The 14630-nt window shown below is 48.4% G+C and overlaps 1 protein-coding gene across 3 annotated transcripts; it reads left to right on the top strand.

Moving 5' to 3' along the window:
- Positions 1–235: 235 nt before the first annotated feature.
- On the top strand, positions 236–10103 carry LOC120799618 (SERTA domain-containing protein 2-like). Of its 3 annotated transcripts, XM_040144842.1 has the most exons (3): positions 236–363; positions 6073–6206; positions 7548–10103. In XM_040144842.1, the coding sequence occupies exon 3, from the start codon at positions 7552–7554 to the stop codon at positions 8425–8427; it is 876 nt and encodes a 291-aa protein (XP_040000776.1). In that variant the 5' UTR covers positions 236–363; positions 6073–6206; positions 7548–7551; the 3' UTR covers positions 8428–10103. The 3 variants fall into 3 exon arrangements, with proteins under 3 accessions (XP_040000776.1, XP_040000775.1, XP_040000777.1); XM_040144841.1 differs by lacking the exon at positions 6073–6206; XM_040144843.1 differs by lacking the exons at positions 236–363; positions 6073–6206 and adding an exon at positions 6431–6648.
- The last annotated feature ends 4527 nt before the right edge of the window (positions 10104–14630 follow it).

Genomic DNA, 14630 nt, shown 5'->3' with positions numbered 1-14630 from the left:
CGGAACAGGAAAAGTAAAACGCCGACTTTTATTTTGAAGTTCGCTACCGGAAGCGGTGTTAATGGCAGTAGTTGCTGTTTCGACTCCTCACACATCTCCTCCTCCTCCTCCTCCTCCTCCTCCTCCTCGCCATTGTGTGTGTGTGTGTGTGTGTGTGTGTGTGTGTGTGTGTGTGTGTGTGTGTGTGTGTGTGTGTGTGTGTTGGGGTCCAGGCAGACGCGGGTTCGGCGGCGGAGTAGAAACCAACAACCGGACTAACGGCTGGTTCCTCCTCCTCGTCCTCCTGCCCGCCCCCCGGCTCCGCTCCCGGCCTCACCGACGACACCCGTGCCGCGGAGGAGACCCCGGATGGGACTACATGTGGTGAGTCACCGACACCGTCAGCGTAACGGACCCGTCGTCGCGTCGCCTCAGCGGGAGCCGGTGGTCCGTTAAGATCCCGGACAGAGTCTGAGCCTTTCTACCGGAACTCCGATTAAAGTCGCTCTGCGCCGCTAATTCTGTTTTTGTCTTCGTTCGTCGGTTCATTGGCAGAATCCGTGAAGTTTTGATGTCGAAAGGTGAGCAGAACAAGCGCTCTCCTCCCCGGGCCTCTGGGGTGCTCGGTGGCCGGGCAGGTGGCCGGGCAGGTCCCGGAGGCGGGTCCGGAAACCGGCGGCTGCTCCTGACGGGGTCTAATCCGACTCCCGCTCTTCTGACCCTCAAACGAGCAAAACGCAGGGAAGTGACCCGAACCAGCTCCTACCTGACAGTCGCGGTGCTGCCTGGACTTTTCCCTGTCGCGTCCCATATGAGCCAGAGCTCCCGGTCTTCGTCCTGAGGTGGTTTATGTCCTGTGGCATCAACACCACCTGCGTCTGTGAGCGAAGGCAGAATAAAGGCCCGTAATTCCTCCATTACAGGAACTTCCTGCGCTTCGCGCCGGGAAACGACGCGTAACCAGGCTCCACGTTGAAAACGTGCACAATTCAACATGTATGAAAGATAAAGTTTCCAACGGTCAACGAGCAGAGACTGAAAGTGGATTTGAGTTGAGTGGACCGGTTCATCACAGCCGGTTTCCCGACTAAACTAAACTTCAGCTCCAGCTTCGTCAGGAAATAAATCATCGTGTGTTTGTTTTGTCTCAGTTAATCAATAATTTGTCTATAAATGTCCAGAAGCATTGATCGAGCCTCCTACTCTCAGCAGATATTCCGGTCACATTTGTCTCTTTCAGTCCTCACGCCGAGCCGTCAGACCTCTTCAGACCTCTTCAGACCACTTCAGACCTCTTCAGACCACTCCAGGTCTCAGGTCCGAGGGTTTGGACGAGGACAACGCTTCTTCACCTCCTCCTTACCGCTGCGGCCGACATCTTCCTTCAGTTCGCACGCTTCGGGGCTTCAGCGCCCTCGCTCGGACCGAAACGTCTTTCCGTCTCTCCGTTTTTGCTGGTGTCTCAGCGTCTTCCGCCGTTCGCGTCTCGACCGCAACCGTAGCTGCCGTGGCAACCTTGTCGTCTCCGGTCGAATCATCTCTCAGCCGCAGACCAAACCCACAGCTGCTAAATTCATGTTAAGAGACAGAGAAAGCAGCTAAAGTTCTTTGCTTGTTTTTTAAATGAACGATCAAGTTATCAGGTCACCAATAACAGTCATTCGGTTTAATGGTCGCCTCAACTGACACCTCGGTTAATCAATGAAGGTGTCAGCTTGCTCGGGGTTTACTGTGGAGGAGCAGAGCTCCACGTGAACGGCGTATTTGGCCAGCGTCAGCAGCCGGGGGGCAAAGGTCACGGAGCTGCGCTTTCCGCAGTCGGCGCCTTGAGTGTGTTCCGTCGGGTTCGACGTCCAGCGTGACGCCGGCCGCCCCCGGCGCTGGGAGTCGGGGGTGAGACGGGGGAGACGCAGGGGGAGGCGAAGAGCAGCTGCGGCGTAGTGACAAGAACATCGGTCCGTCTATAGATCATCAGTGTCTCAACGATCTTCATTAGAGCTGCGGCAATTAACCCTTTGAAATCCACCGTCCCGCCCACTGGGACCTCGTCCTTGACGGAGCTGCTCCAGGCGCGTTCTGGTCTGGACTGGACTCAGTCTTCACACAACCTGGACAGATCCTACGTCATTTGACAGCTCCGAGTCTCCTGATTCTCTCTGTTCGAAGCGTCTTCGGGTCCTCCCGTCGCTGCGGCAGCTGCTGACGCAGACCGGGTTCAGACCTGTGGCTCCCGAGTCTTTTCTGGCACCGGCCTTAGATTCACTTTTTACAACAAGCAAACGGACATTTCCACCACGTTTGCGTCTCCGCAGCTTCAGTGTCTCCGATTTAATCAGTCATCCTGATTTTTTTGAAGCGACTCCTTTCAGAGGAGACCAGGGTCATGACTGGGATCCGAAGGGTCGAAGCTGCTCTTCAGGCTCGTGGGGGTCCGGCACCTTACTAAGATACTGTTTGTTGGAGTTTCCTTTTAATTTGTCACCTGTCTGTATTTTCATTACCAATTAATCTGCCAGTCACTGTCTTGATTAATTGATTATTCGTTTCGTTAACAAAGTGTCAGAAAATAATGGAAAAGGAACCAGCAGCTCTCGGCGCGGTCGGCTTCTCCCTTCGGCGTTAATCATTCCGGAGGTCTTTACCTGGAGCCGAATTATCCGTAGAGGTGTCCCCCCCCGAAACCAACGGACCCGGTGTTTAAATCCGGTAAAAACACAGAATAAAGCGGTTTCACGTCAAAATGGTCCCGAAGAGGCCGCGAGCCGAGCTGCCGCTAACGGTCGCTCGGCCTGTTTCTCTGAGAACTTCAGATCCAGACGCCCGACTGGAAGAGTTGGGATCATGTAAACACACAACTCACAAAATATATACACGGGTCTGATGTTTTTTAGACTTTTTAATGGGGAAAAACATACATATGATACTTTATGCTGAGTTTACACATGAAATCTTAAAAGGTCATAAAAGCACTGATTTCAGTTTCCTCAACCAGAAACAGACTTTTATAAGAAGCTGTCAGGCTCATTTACAGAGGTGCTGCATATTTCTCTCTTGCCTCTCATCTCTTCTTCCTTCCTCCCTTCCTCTCATCTCTTCCTTCCTCCCGTCTTTTCTTCCTTCCTTCGTCCCATCTCTTCCTTCCTTCGTCCCATCTCTTCCTTCCTTCCTTCTTTCCTTCCTCCCATCTCTTCCTTCCGTCCTTCCTTCCTTCCTGCCATTTTTCTTCCTTCCTTCCTCGCATCTCTTCCTTCCTTCCTCCCATCTCTTCCTTCCTCCCGTCTTTTCTTCTTTCCTTCCTCCCATCTCTTCCTCTCATCTCTTCCTTCCTCCCATCTTTTCTTCCCTCCTTCCTCGCATCTCTTCCTTCCTTCCTTCCTTCCTCTCATCTCTTCCTTTCTTCCTCCCTTCTTCTCATCTCTTCCTTCCTCCCGTCTTTTCTTCCTTCCTTCCTCGCATCTCTTCCTTCCTTCCTTCTTTCCTTCCTCCCATTTCTTCCTTCCTCTCATCTCTTCCTTCCTCCCGTCTTTTCTTCCTTCCTTCCTCCCATCTCTTCCTTTCTTCCTTCCTTCCTTCCTTCTTTCCTTCCTCCCATTTCTTCCTTCCTCCCGTCTTTTCTTCCTTCCTTCCTCGCATCTCTTCCTTCCTTCCTTCCTTCCTTCCTCCCATCTCTTCCTTCCTTCTTTCCTTCCTTCCTCCCATCTTTTCTTCCTTCCTTCCTTCCTCCCATCTCTTCCTTCCTTCCTTCTTTTCTTCCTCCCATCTCTTCCTTCCTCCCATCTTTTCTTCCTTCCTTCCTCGCATCTCTTCCTTCCTCCCATCTTTTCTTCCTTCCTTCCTCGCATCTCTTCCTTCCTTCCTTCCTTCCTTCCTCTCATCTCTTCCTTCCTCCCATCTCTTCCTTCCTTCTTTCCTTCCTCCCATCTCTTTCCTCCCGTCTTTTCTTCCTTCCTTCCTCGCATCTCTTCCTTCCTTCCCTCTTTCCGTCCTCCCATCTCTTCCTTCCTTCCTTCCTTCCTTCCTTCCTTCCTCCCATCTTTTCTTCCTTCCTTCCTCCATCTTATTTTTCAGGGCTTTGATATTAACACTAAAACGATATCGGATTTATGATATTATTTAAATATAAAATTGGACAGATTCAAGTCTAAATCGAACCAATGAGACCACGGTACCGTTGACATCGAAAGGTTCATTGATGACTGTGATTGTTCCTCCTCTTGATAATGACTGAGACGAGATCCTTCAAATGGAAACGATGGAAGATGAAATCTTAAATTAACAGCCCCCCTCCCCCCAATCCAGGCCGAAAGAGTGAGATCTTCTTGTGTCTTTGTGGACGTCCTGTCACTTTTTGGTCATTTTGTTTCTCTCTGTAGTTGTTTCATTGACGTTTGAACAAGAAAAATTTCCAGTCACTTCACACATAGGCTCTGGTTCAGGGACAGCCTGACCCCCTGCGCCCCGGCAGGCCCCGGTTGGCCCCGGTTGGCCCCGGTAGGCCCCGATCGGACAGCAGGCGGTCGGTGGTGAACTCCGGGGCCTGCTGAGCAAGCGAAGTCCTGTGGAGGAGGCAGCTGCCGCTCAGTGAGCAGTTACACGCTGACCACAGTGCGTCAACGCTGATCCTGCGCGTCAGAGCTTGTAAACAAAAGTCACATGAGTCTGAAGACGGCGTCTTATTGGACAGTTTCGTTGGCCTTTTGTCCTGTCAGGTGAGACTTAGAAAACTTTAATGTCCTCCGTGGAACAGCATCCACAATAATCCATCACAGTCCCTGCAGACATTTAAAGTGGGGATCAATAACCGTTTCCCAAGATAAATAGTGAGTATACCTCACATGTATCCGTGCTTTACCCCAGACTCCCCGTAGCTACCGCGTCGTATTTAACCTCCAGGGAATCAATTCCTTGATTCCCAGGAGGTCTGAATCTCTGGTTGCTGCACGGGGCATCAGGTTGGACTGGTCTGTGCTCTTTACTGTAATTAGCCTTAATGCCAGTCGGTGCACACGGTGTTTATCATGCAACCAGAGTTTGAATCTTGACAGATTCAGAAAGAAGCGCTGCAGAATGTAACATTATCATTAGTCCCTCGTCACTACATAATCAAGTCATGGTTTAAGTAATTTTTCAAGGAAAAATACCAAACATTGGATTGTTCAGCTTCTCTCATATGGAGATTTTCATCCGAATATCTTTGGCCTGTCGGTCAGAACAACCTCAGGAAACTGTGTTGGGCTTTTTTCACTGCTTCCTGATGGTTTATAGACCGAACGATTCCTCGAGACGACAACCAGCAGATTAGTCAGTAATGACCATGTCGTAAAAGGAGGAGGTGCAGGGAGCTGAGGTTTCCTGTGGTCACCAGGTCATGTGATCACACGGGTTTATCCTGAGCTCAGATGTTTCACATCTCTATCACAAAGACTTATTTTGCAAAAGCAGCGTTTCTAAAACTACTTCTGGACTCTGACCTCACGAGACCGGCAGTTGGCAGTGGGGGAGGACGGGGGGCGGGGAGGGGGCGACATATTCTAACCTCAGCCGGCAGATCTAGAGTCAGTCTTTGCCTCAAGACACAGTTTTGATTCTTAAGGACTCTCTCTCTCTCTCTCTCTCTCTCTCCCTGTCTGTTCCCATGTCTCTCACCCCGTCACCTTGTCCTCTCTGGATGTCGCAGCAGATGGGGGCCGTCTGAGGGGCCCCACATAGGTTTAGAGTAGGGGGGGTGATGAATAATCACATGGGAGAAAGTGTGTGTGTGTGTGTGTGTGTGTGTGTGTGTGTGTGTGTGTGTGTGTGTTGCCTGTGCGGTTTCATTCAGTGTCTGTCAGCCCTTCGAGCCGCCTGTCGGACGAGTAATAGGGAGGTCACAGGTTCAAGTCCCCCCCCACCAGCACCACCACAAACCTCCGCCCCAACAGCTGCCTTAACAGCAGAAGCCTGTTTCCTGTTTTGTTGTTGGACTCCCACCTGACTGTCAGCTGACTGTAAACACACAAACACACAGCAGTTTGAGAGGAAACCTGCGACTGGTCCGTCACAGTGACTACGCGTCATCAGTCATGTGACGCCAAGCTGTTTTCTACCTTCCAGTGCTTCTCAGCTTCACGCTGAGAGCTGCCGGTTCCTGTTCCTGGAGCTGCCCGTCCCTGTAGACGACTACGCTGACCGTCACCGACAGATGTCCACCCGGCGGCGAGCTGAGGAGGAAGCTGCTCTGACTAAAGGTCGACGGAAGCGTGGGGATGGACGGGTTTCGTTGCTGCTTCTTTCGCCATGCGCGTCATTAAACTGTCACGTATACACGTCGCCGTGTCTACGGCAGGTCGCGGTCCTCCCCATGTCTGAGATCTGTCAGTGTGGCCCCGCCGTAAAGTAAGAAGAATAGTGACCAAGAGATGTGAGACTGGTCTTAATTTCGCTTAAAGACTGACTCAGTTCAAGCCTGAAAAGTTGCCCCCCCCCCGGCTAACTCAGGACTGGGTCACAATCAGAACGACGTGGTTCATTAATGGCGGTTTGCAGCGTTGTGGAGCGAGCGATGAGGAGGGGAAGAGTTTTCAGAGAGCGCTGTAACACGATGGAAATCCGCTGCAGCGCGGACATCGTCCGTCGTTGCAGTCTGTCCAAGGAGACTGTCCTGAGTCCCGCCAGGGCAGCTCAGCTCTGGTACGGGTCTGCACTGGGCTGGGACTTTATGCTACTGGAGGGTTTCTGTCTTGTTTTTTGTTCTTCAAACATTTTCTGCTGAGCAGAGTTTGACGTGGTTTCTGGTCAGTTAGGTTTTTTATTTGAAGAAAAGTCTTAATTTATCCAGAAGTCTAGACAGTCAAAAACTAGTTAGCTTTGTGCAACATGTGTATTAAGTCTTAATTTCGGTCAGATCTAAGCCATAGTCAAAGTCTGTCCTCGTGAGACCGGTCCCACCGGTTTATAAAAGTACGTCTGTGTTAATCGTGTAGCAGTTACATCTGTAAGTGAGGCTTGTTGTCTCATATTTCTACAGATTTGAAGGTTTAAATTGATTTTCAGCTGCATTTTCAGACCTTGTTTACAGTAAACAGGGTCTGATGGTACTTTTTATTCCATTTTTCAACCGGACTTTTGTATGATTTATGATGTTATTGATTTATCTGAAAAAATTATCATAGCTCAAGGTCCACCTGCTTTTCCAGGGCTTTCAACCACATCTCAATGGATGGAGCGGTTGTAAGTAAGCGAACCTTGAGTTAAGGTTTCCGTTTCCAAGGTGAAAGATTGAACCCTAACGCTGGATTTTCACAGTTTTTAATGTTCAGTAAAAATATTAAGTCCCAGATTTTCTCCTCAGTTTTTGGCTGCTATTCATGGTGTATACAATATTCTTTACCTTCTCATGAACTTTTTCAATGCTTCAGTTTTTATCTAGTGGATGCTTGTTGTGTGTGTAATATTTGTAGTTTGTTCTTGTTCCTCCGGATCAGTAAAGTTTCTCTTATTCTTTGAACAGTAAAAGCTGCAGAGACGTCGTCGCTGAGCGGTCGATGGCGTCCGGGTTTGTCTGAACTGTCTCTGCCTGCTCTCCACAGATTTATGTTGGGTAACGGGGTGAAGCGGAAACTGGAAGAGGATGAGGATGCTTTGGAGGAAGACCGGCGTCCGGTGGCAGTCGGTGGTGTTTCACAGGCGTCCTACATCCTGCAACGTCAGGTCGTCCTCAACATGTCCCTCATGAAGCTGTACGGTCCCCGGCCAGGCGCCGACCTCGGCCTGCAGCGCCGAGTCCTCATCAGCAACATCATCCGCCGCATGGATGATGACTTCCGGCAGGAAGGAGGCGTCGGCGCTCTCTTCTTCTCTGCCGCTCCGGCCGTCGTCGACCGACAGCCTCCGCCTCCTCCCTCCTCCTTCGGCATCCTCTCATCATCGCTGTCGGCGCTGGACTCCTGCCTGACTCCCGCCTCGCTCCTGGAGGAGGACCCGCCCCTGTTCTTCACCCTGCCGCCCTCCTCCTCCCCGAGGCCGCCGTCACCCGGAGACGGCTTCTCTTCAGCCCTGGAGGAGATCGAGGAGCTGTGTCCCTCCTCCTCCACCCCCCCCTCACCACCTGCTGCTCGGCACCCGTTGGATGTCGTCATGAAGGAGGAGGGTCGGGGTTTTCAGGAGGCGGGGAGCAGGTTTGAGAAACCCTCTCCACCTCCTCTTCCTCCCCCGCCGTCCTCCCCGGGCTCCTTCCTGGCCGACTTCGCCCTGGACGACGTCCTCTTCGCAGACATCGACGCGTCCGACCCGGGCCCCTGCCCGCCCCGGCCGGGAGTGCCGCCTTCCAAGATGGCCCCGGTGATGCCCGACGACCTCGTCCGGTCGATGTCCGGGTACAGCCCAGCGGGGGCCGGGGCGCAGAGCCAGCCTTTTAAAATGGACCTGGCTGAGCTGGACCACATCATGGAGGTGCTGGTGGGCAGCTGAGATCCCGAGACCGGGGGACTCTTTAAAACCTCTGCTCTTCTTCTGGGGGATTCGTGTCGCTGTAGAGGGCGCAGTTGTTCCAGAAGTTTCAGAGAAGGAGAAATATTGATCAGCCTATGGAGTCTTTTCAGAAGGAGGAGGGGCGGAGCGGGAAACACCGTGTGAAGGCCCGGTCACACAGAAAATCCTCCGTGGTTACTCCTGCCGACGGCTGAGTAACCACATATATTCTTCTAACCTCTGTTAGGCGGTTAGTGACGTCTGAGTAACCGAGTAATTCTAGCCAGCGTGCCGGCACCAGTCGGTCACAACGGCTCTCAGAGTTTCTTCTGACATTGAAGAGCCGCTGAAGCGCTCTGAGCTAACGAGCTCGGCGTCTTTGACCCATGGACTCCGGTCCCCGACTCCGACAGACACCGACAGAGCAACGTCGACAAAACCGGATGGAGAAGCGCAGATAATAAGCTACGACATCTTCCTCCATGTTGGACTCATGTTGGTCAGTGGTGTGATTTCACGTCGAAACTCACCAAAGCTGAACTTGACACAGATCAGTTGTGTGGATGTGCTTTGTTCTTGCGGGCGAACCCGCTGAAATTCACGGATCTCATGGCCAAATTTAACGGTTTTAAACGCTGGAGTGATCAGGCCTTTGGAGCGTGAGGCGCTGGGGACTTCCACTTACTCACATTTGTTCATGGTATTTAGCTCACAGAGATTTAAAGTTGAAAAACTACACGCAGCATCTTTAATGACTGAGCTACAGTACTGGATGAGACCGGGTCATTTAGACTGACTGAAGTCCAGCTTCAGTAACCCCAGAGTGAAGAGGTGCTGTTTTCTAGCGCTGTCCAAGAATCAGAAGAAACAAAACCTCCAGAGACTTTTCTACGTTCTAGTGCCTTTCCAAGCCTCTGTCACATGGTCACACATCAATATGAACGCTGAAGGAGTTTTCTTACAAAATGCTTTAAATCTTTTTTAATTACCTGCATTTCATCATGTATCCAGCCTCCAGAATGGATTTTATTCTGTCAACAAAGAATGTGAAAGTCCGTGCAGTTCAGTACAGTGCAGTTTTATTTATATGGCAGCCAAATCATAGCAGAGGTCATCTCAGGGCACTTTTCACATAGGGCGGGTCTAGACCGGACTCGGACTAGTTTCTATTAACAGAGACCCAACATTCCCATGTAAATGTCGTGTATTTCTCTTATTGTCACCAAAGTCCATGAAAAGTGCAAGACTTTCTACGTGGATAGACGTGCACTACTTTTCAGTTTTGTTCTTTTCATTGGATGATAAGAAAAATCTAAAATCACCAGACTTTAAGTTTCTTGTTTCCAACTTTCATTTAGCCGATTTCTCTCTGGAGAAATCAAAGTAACAAGATTCAATCGTGCTCGTCTTGTTTGTTGGTGACAGTATCAGTCACACGTGGACTTGGTTGGTGCTCAGTCACGGGAAAAAAACAAAAAAAACAACCTGTATCTTCTGGAGCTCAAAGGAGCGAAAATCTTGTTGAGCTAAACCGTAAAACGAGCTGGAATCAGCTAACTGGCAATCAAATGTGGAAGAGGGAACTCAAGTACAAATATGAATAAAATTAAAAGTGGTAATTAATCTAATCTAATAACTACGATTATGGCGTTTGTCAGTTGACAGGTTGGAATTTTAGAAAAAGGAGGTTAGCAAAGATAACTAGCTTCAAAGAATTTGAAGAAAACAAAACCTCTACGTTTTCATTCCGAGTACAGTAAGTGCAAATAATGAATCGGTCTTTCACTAAACTGACGTTTTTTGAGCTATGAGATTCACCTGCCGTTCCCAGAGCCAGTGTTGCCGGGGGTTCGGCAGTCATCGCATTTGTAAGACGATTCAGTCCTTTGTACGATCAGTAATTCTAACAACCTCTTATAAACTCTCTCAGGTAGTTTGCGGTCAGGCCACTGTTGGTTTTGTTTGCTTTATGGTACGGAATATGTTTAGCTGTCATGTACTTCCTTACATGTTGCAGTCAACTCGTGGATATAATGCAACTTTTTGCGCGATAGTTTCCTCTGAAATACGATAATTCTGGAGTCTTGTGCGATTATTTGCTTTTTGGCATCTGGCAACGCTGCTCGGAACATTTTTGTGTTTTCAACGTCCAAACACATTTTAGAGGACTAACGAAACCGATGACAAATTTATGATCGTATCTCAGGCTCAGCTAACAAAGACAGTGTCACCGCTACTAGCCTCTGAGCATCAGCAAAGCTAACTAGCACACAGAGACCCTGCTTGTTAAAGGTCACTTGGATCGGCTCGACCCAGCCTCTGTGCTAGCCTGGGAATGCATCCAGAACCACAAAAATATCAAGAATAGAAATACTCATAGTTATGAGAAGGAACTGGAGCCAGGTCGCTCCGCTGAACCAGTTCACTGCAGCTAGAGGGCGCTAGCTACCTGAGTGTTTCACTGCTAGAGCTGCTCTTCGTTAGCACGTCGTTACAAGCCAACATCAGTGATTTAATGCAGAGACATTCTTCTTCTCTCCTGTTATTATGGCTGAAAGAATAATTTAACATTTTGGAAATCCACTTATTTACCCTCATGTCTGTGTGTTCAGTCCAGAGCCGGAGTCTGGACGAGGTTAGCTTAGCTTAGCATAAAGAAATGGCTCTGTTCAAAAATCCTCCTACCAACGCCTTTAAAGCTTAATGACTAATGTGTTGGATCTTGTTAGTGTAATTAAATAAACAGGAATAATATAAAATTACAGTTGTTTCATTCATACACAAACAATAATGCGAGAACAGTTTGTGGTTTTAGCGTCAGGTTTGTGCTTCGTTTTCTTAAAGCTTCACGGCGTCGTCGTCTTCATCTGGTGTTTTAAAAACGGCTTCAGTCTAATTTGACTTCACTGTAAATGTGTTTTTCTCACTTTTAACTCGGTTAACTCAACAAATGAAGAGATTTCTCACTGAAATAAAAGTTTTGAGAGTTTAACTGCAGCCTGGAGTGAAATCCTCAGTTTATAATGTGACGGATCAGTTTAAGGAAACACAAGATAAATTTCACTAAGAGGTTTGCGGTTTTTACCTGACAGTTGTGACGGTACAAACCTTTAAACGCATATGTTTATTTTATTTATTTATTATCTCTCAGCTCTGCTGTGTATTTATTGGACCTCTGGACAATGTTTGTTTCCACAGATCAGAAGAAAAAAAAACCCAAAACCCAAACTGACTAATGAGTTGACTTAATAAAAGAAGTTTATTAATAAAAAGAAAGGGAACAAATGAAAAACGTGTGTTTCATTTTTTGAGTAAAATGTCCTCATCACCATCTGGTTTTAACCTCCAGTCTCAGGTGTAAAAAAAAAAAAGGTGTGTGTGTGTGTGTGTGTGTGTGTGTATTGATCAGACAGGATCAATTAAAGGAAGACCTCAGTTTCTCCACCTGCTGGACAGACCACAAACTGCAGGTTGTTAAGTAAAGTAGACACAGTACTTGAGGTACTTGTACTTTACTTGAGTATTTTCATTTAATGCTACTTTATACTTTTTAGACCCCTACAGTTATTTTACTGATATTTTTACGTTGAAGTAACAGATTTTATATAAAAAATATGTGAGGAGCTAAAACACGACACACGGTTCAAGATCAAACTCCAACAGTCTCCAACCTCTGGTTTGTGAAATCAGGGTGAAGTCGATGCCCCTCCCCCCTCATTTCAACAAGCGATCAATAATTCACTGAAACATCGGAAAAGACCAGAGAAAAGTCCAGGAACTGAATCCAGATCAGTGAATCAGAACTGACGACCCCTCAGGTTCACCTGGCGACCCTCTGGAGGGGCCCGACCCCCAGGTTGGGAACCAGTGGACTAAACTAAAAGCAGCTCTACCAGTAAAACGCTGCCGAAGCCTCCGTGACTCAGGATCAAGGATCTGATCACGTCTGAGAATCAGAGACCAGTCACAGGAGACAGGTCCCTGCACAATGAAGGACTTTTACTGTGATACTCTAACTTCATGAAGCTGACAGTACTTCTGTACTTTTACTTTAGTAGGATTTTGAATGCAGGTCTTTTACTTGTAACTGAGTATTTTTACTCTTTTGTATCTGTACTTTTACTTAAGTAAAGGCTCAGAGTACTTCCTCCATCACTGCCTACTACACTTACACAGTACACGTCTTCTGCGGTATATGAGAAATAAAGATACCCTGCTGTCTTCTACCCACATGAAATACTCGAGCCGTGGCGTCAGGTTTCTGCAGGTGTCGGCTGAGCCCGCGTTTCCTCAGCCTCCATCAACAGCTTCAGTTTGCTCAGACGTTCTTTTCACGACACCTCGTTTGCGATTTTCCAGTGAAATGAATGAAAACCTGCTCAGAGTTAGATTGATTACGATGCTCAGACAGTCTGAGGTTACCAGACATTAAACGTTGTTCTTCATGTCTCCCACTGCAGTAATTTTATTTTCTACAATAAATTGACATGATCTCATCTCTGTCTCTGTCCAGCTTCGTCTTCAGGCCGAGTTTGAAATCAGATTTCTTTAGATCTGGAGTTAATTGTGTCTCGGTCTCACTGACTTGCAGGTGGACCTGGGACTCCTGGGACCCTCAACATGTGTTGAGTGTGCCAACAGAATGAGGCTTTGATGTTTGGTCCAGGGGTGAGCTGTAGAGTCTGACGGCAGTGGACTGGAAGGACGTCCAGTGCGGCTCCTTGGTACAACGAGACAGGATCAGTCTAGTAGCCAGCAGTTTCGCCAACACTCTCAGCATCCACTAGGTCCAGGCTGGTGCCCGGGACAGGGCCCGCCTTCCTCAGCTGTTCATTTATTCTGTCCAGCATACAACTGTGAGGAAAAGGACACATGCCACCACCGACCGATGGACCCCCAGTCATCACAATCCTCCACATAGCAAAGGACCTAAACCTCTTAAGGGAATGGAGTCCACTCTGGCCCTTCTTGTATATGGACTCTGGGTCCACACTCCAGTCCAACTTGCTGTCCAGGTGCACTTCTAGGTACCTGTAGGACTGCACCAACTCCACCACCTCCTCCTCAATGGAAACAGGAGGGATTGGTGTCTTAGTCCTCCTGGAATCTACAACCATCTCCCCCGTTTTCTACATTTTTATCTGCATGTGGTTCTGGTTGCACCACCTCACAAAGTCCCTATCCAGTCCTCTGTACTCCCCCTCCTGATATTATCAAGAGATAACCTCTGTTATGAGGTTATCCAACAAATCCGACAACTGCGGAGTCGTCTGCAAACTTCTTCAGATGGCTGAACGTCTCTGAGTCGTGTCTAAAGTCAGATGTGTAGAGATTGAACAGGAAGGGAGCCAGGACAGTCCCCTGGGGGACCCCCTTACTACTGACCAGCAAGTCTGGCGCACCGGTGGCGTCTTGATGCACATGGATCTGCAGAAAGGCAGCACTTTATTACACTGCCCCCTCGCGTCGACACATCTGGGCTGCTGTGCCCGACCTCTGACAGTATCATCTGATGCTGCTGTCTGACATGATGCAGCAGAGAGTAGAGATGAGGAAGAAACTGTGGGGAAGATTGGTCCGAAAGAGAGAGGGAGGAGGGGTAATAATAATAATTAGACTAATAACTGAAGCAGTGGGTGTTGAGCAGGATCATGGGGACAGTAGGTGGTTTACAGTCACAGATCCAGACTCTGCAGCACCAGGGACAGAAATACCTGCAGAGAGCGACAGGAGGAGAGAGGAGCTCGGTGCATCATGGGAAGTCCACCGGCAGTCGTCTGCATTGCAATGGAAGATTATGGAGTGTTTCCTAATAATGTTGCCTAAAGGAAGCATATATAAGGTGAATAGAACTGGTCCAAGCACAGAACCTTGTGGAACTCCGTGACTAACGTTTGAGTATACGGAGGATTTATCGTTAATGTGCAGAAACTGAAATCGATCTGATAAATAGGACTTAAACCAGCTTAGAGAGGGTCCTTTAATGACAATGAAATGTTCCAGTCTCTGTAATAGGATATGATGGTCACTAATGTCAAATGTAGCAATAAGATCTAACAAGACGAAGATCATTTATATTGATCAAGTGATTCAGCAGCAGAACAGATTGATTCTCTGTTGCAGATTAAAACAGTTTCTCCTCATGTCCAAGGAAATGTAGCCTGTAACATGACGTCAGGATGAATTACTGCAGACGTTGAGAA

Source organism: Xiphias gladius, chromosome 15 (genome assembly GCF_016859285.1).
Source record: "Xiphias gladius isolate SHS-SW01 ecotype Sanya breed wild chromosome 15, ASM1685928v1, whole genome shotgun sequence".
NCBI classification, from domain to species: domain Eukaryota; kingdom Metazoa; phylum Chordata; class Actinopteri; order Istiophoriformes; family Xiphiidae; genus Xiphias; species Xiphias gladius.
Note: the sequence above shows the minus strand (reverse complement) of the source record. Positions and strands in the feature narration are given on the sequence as shown.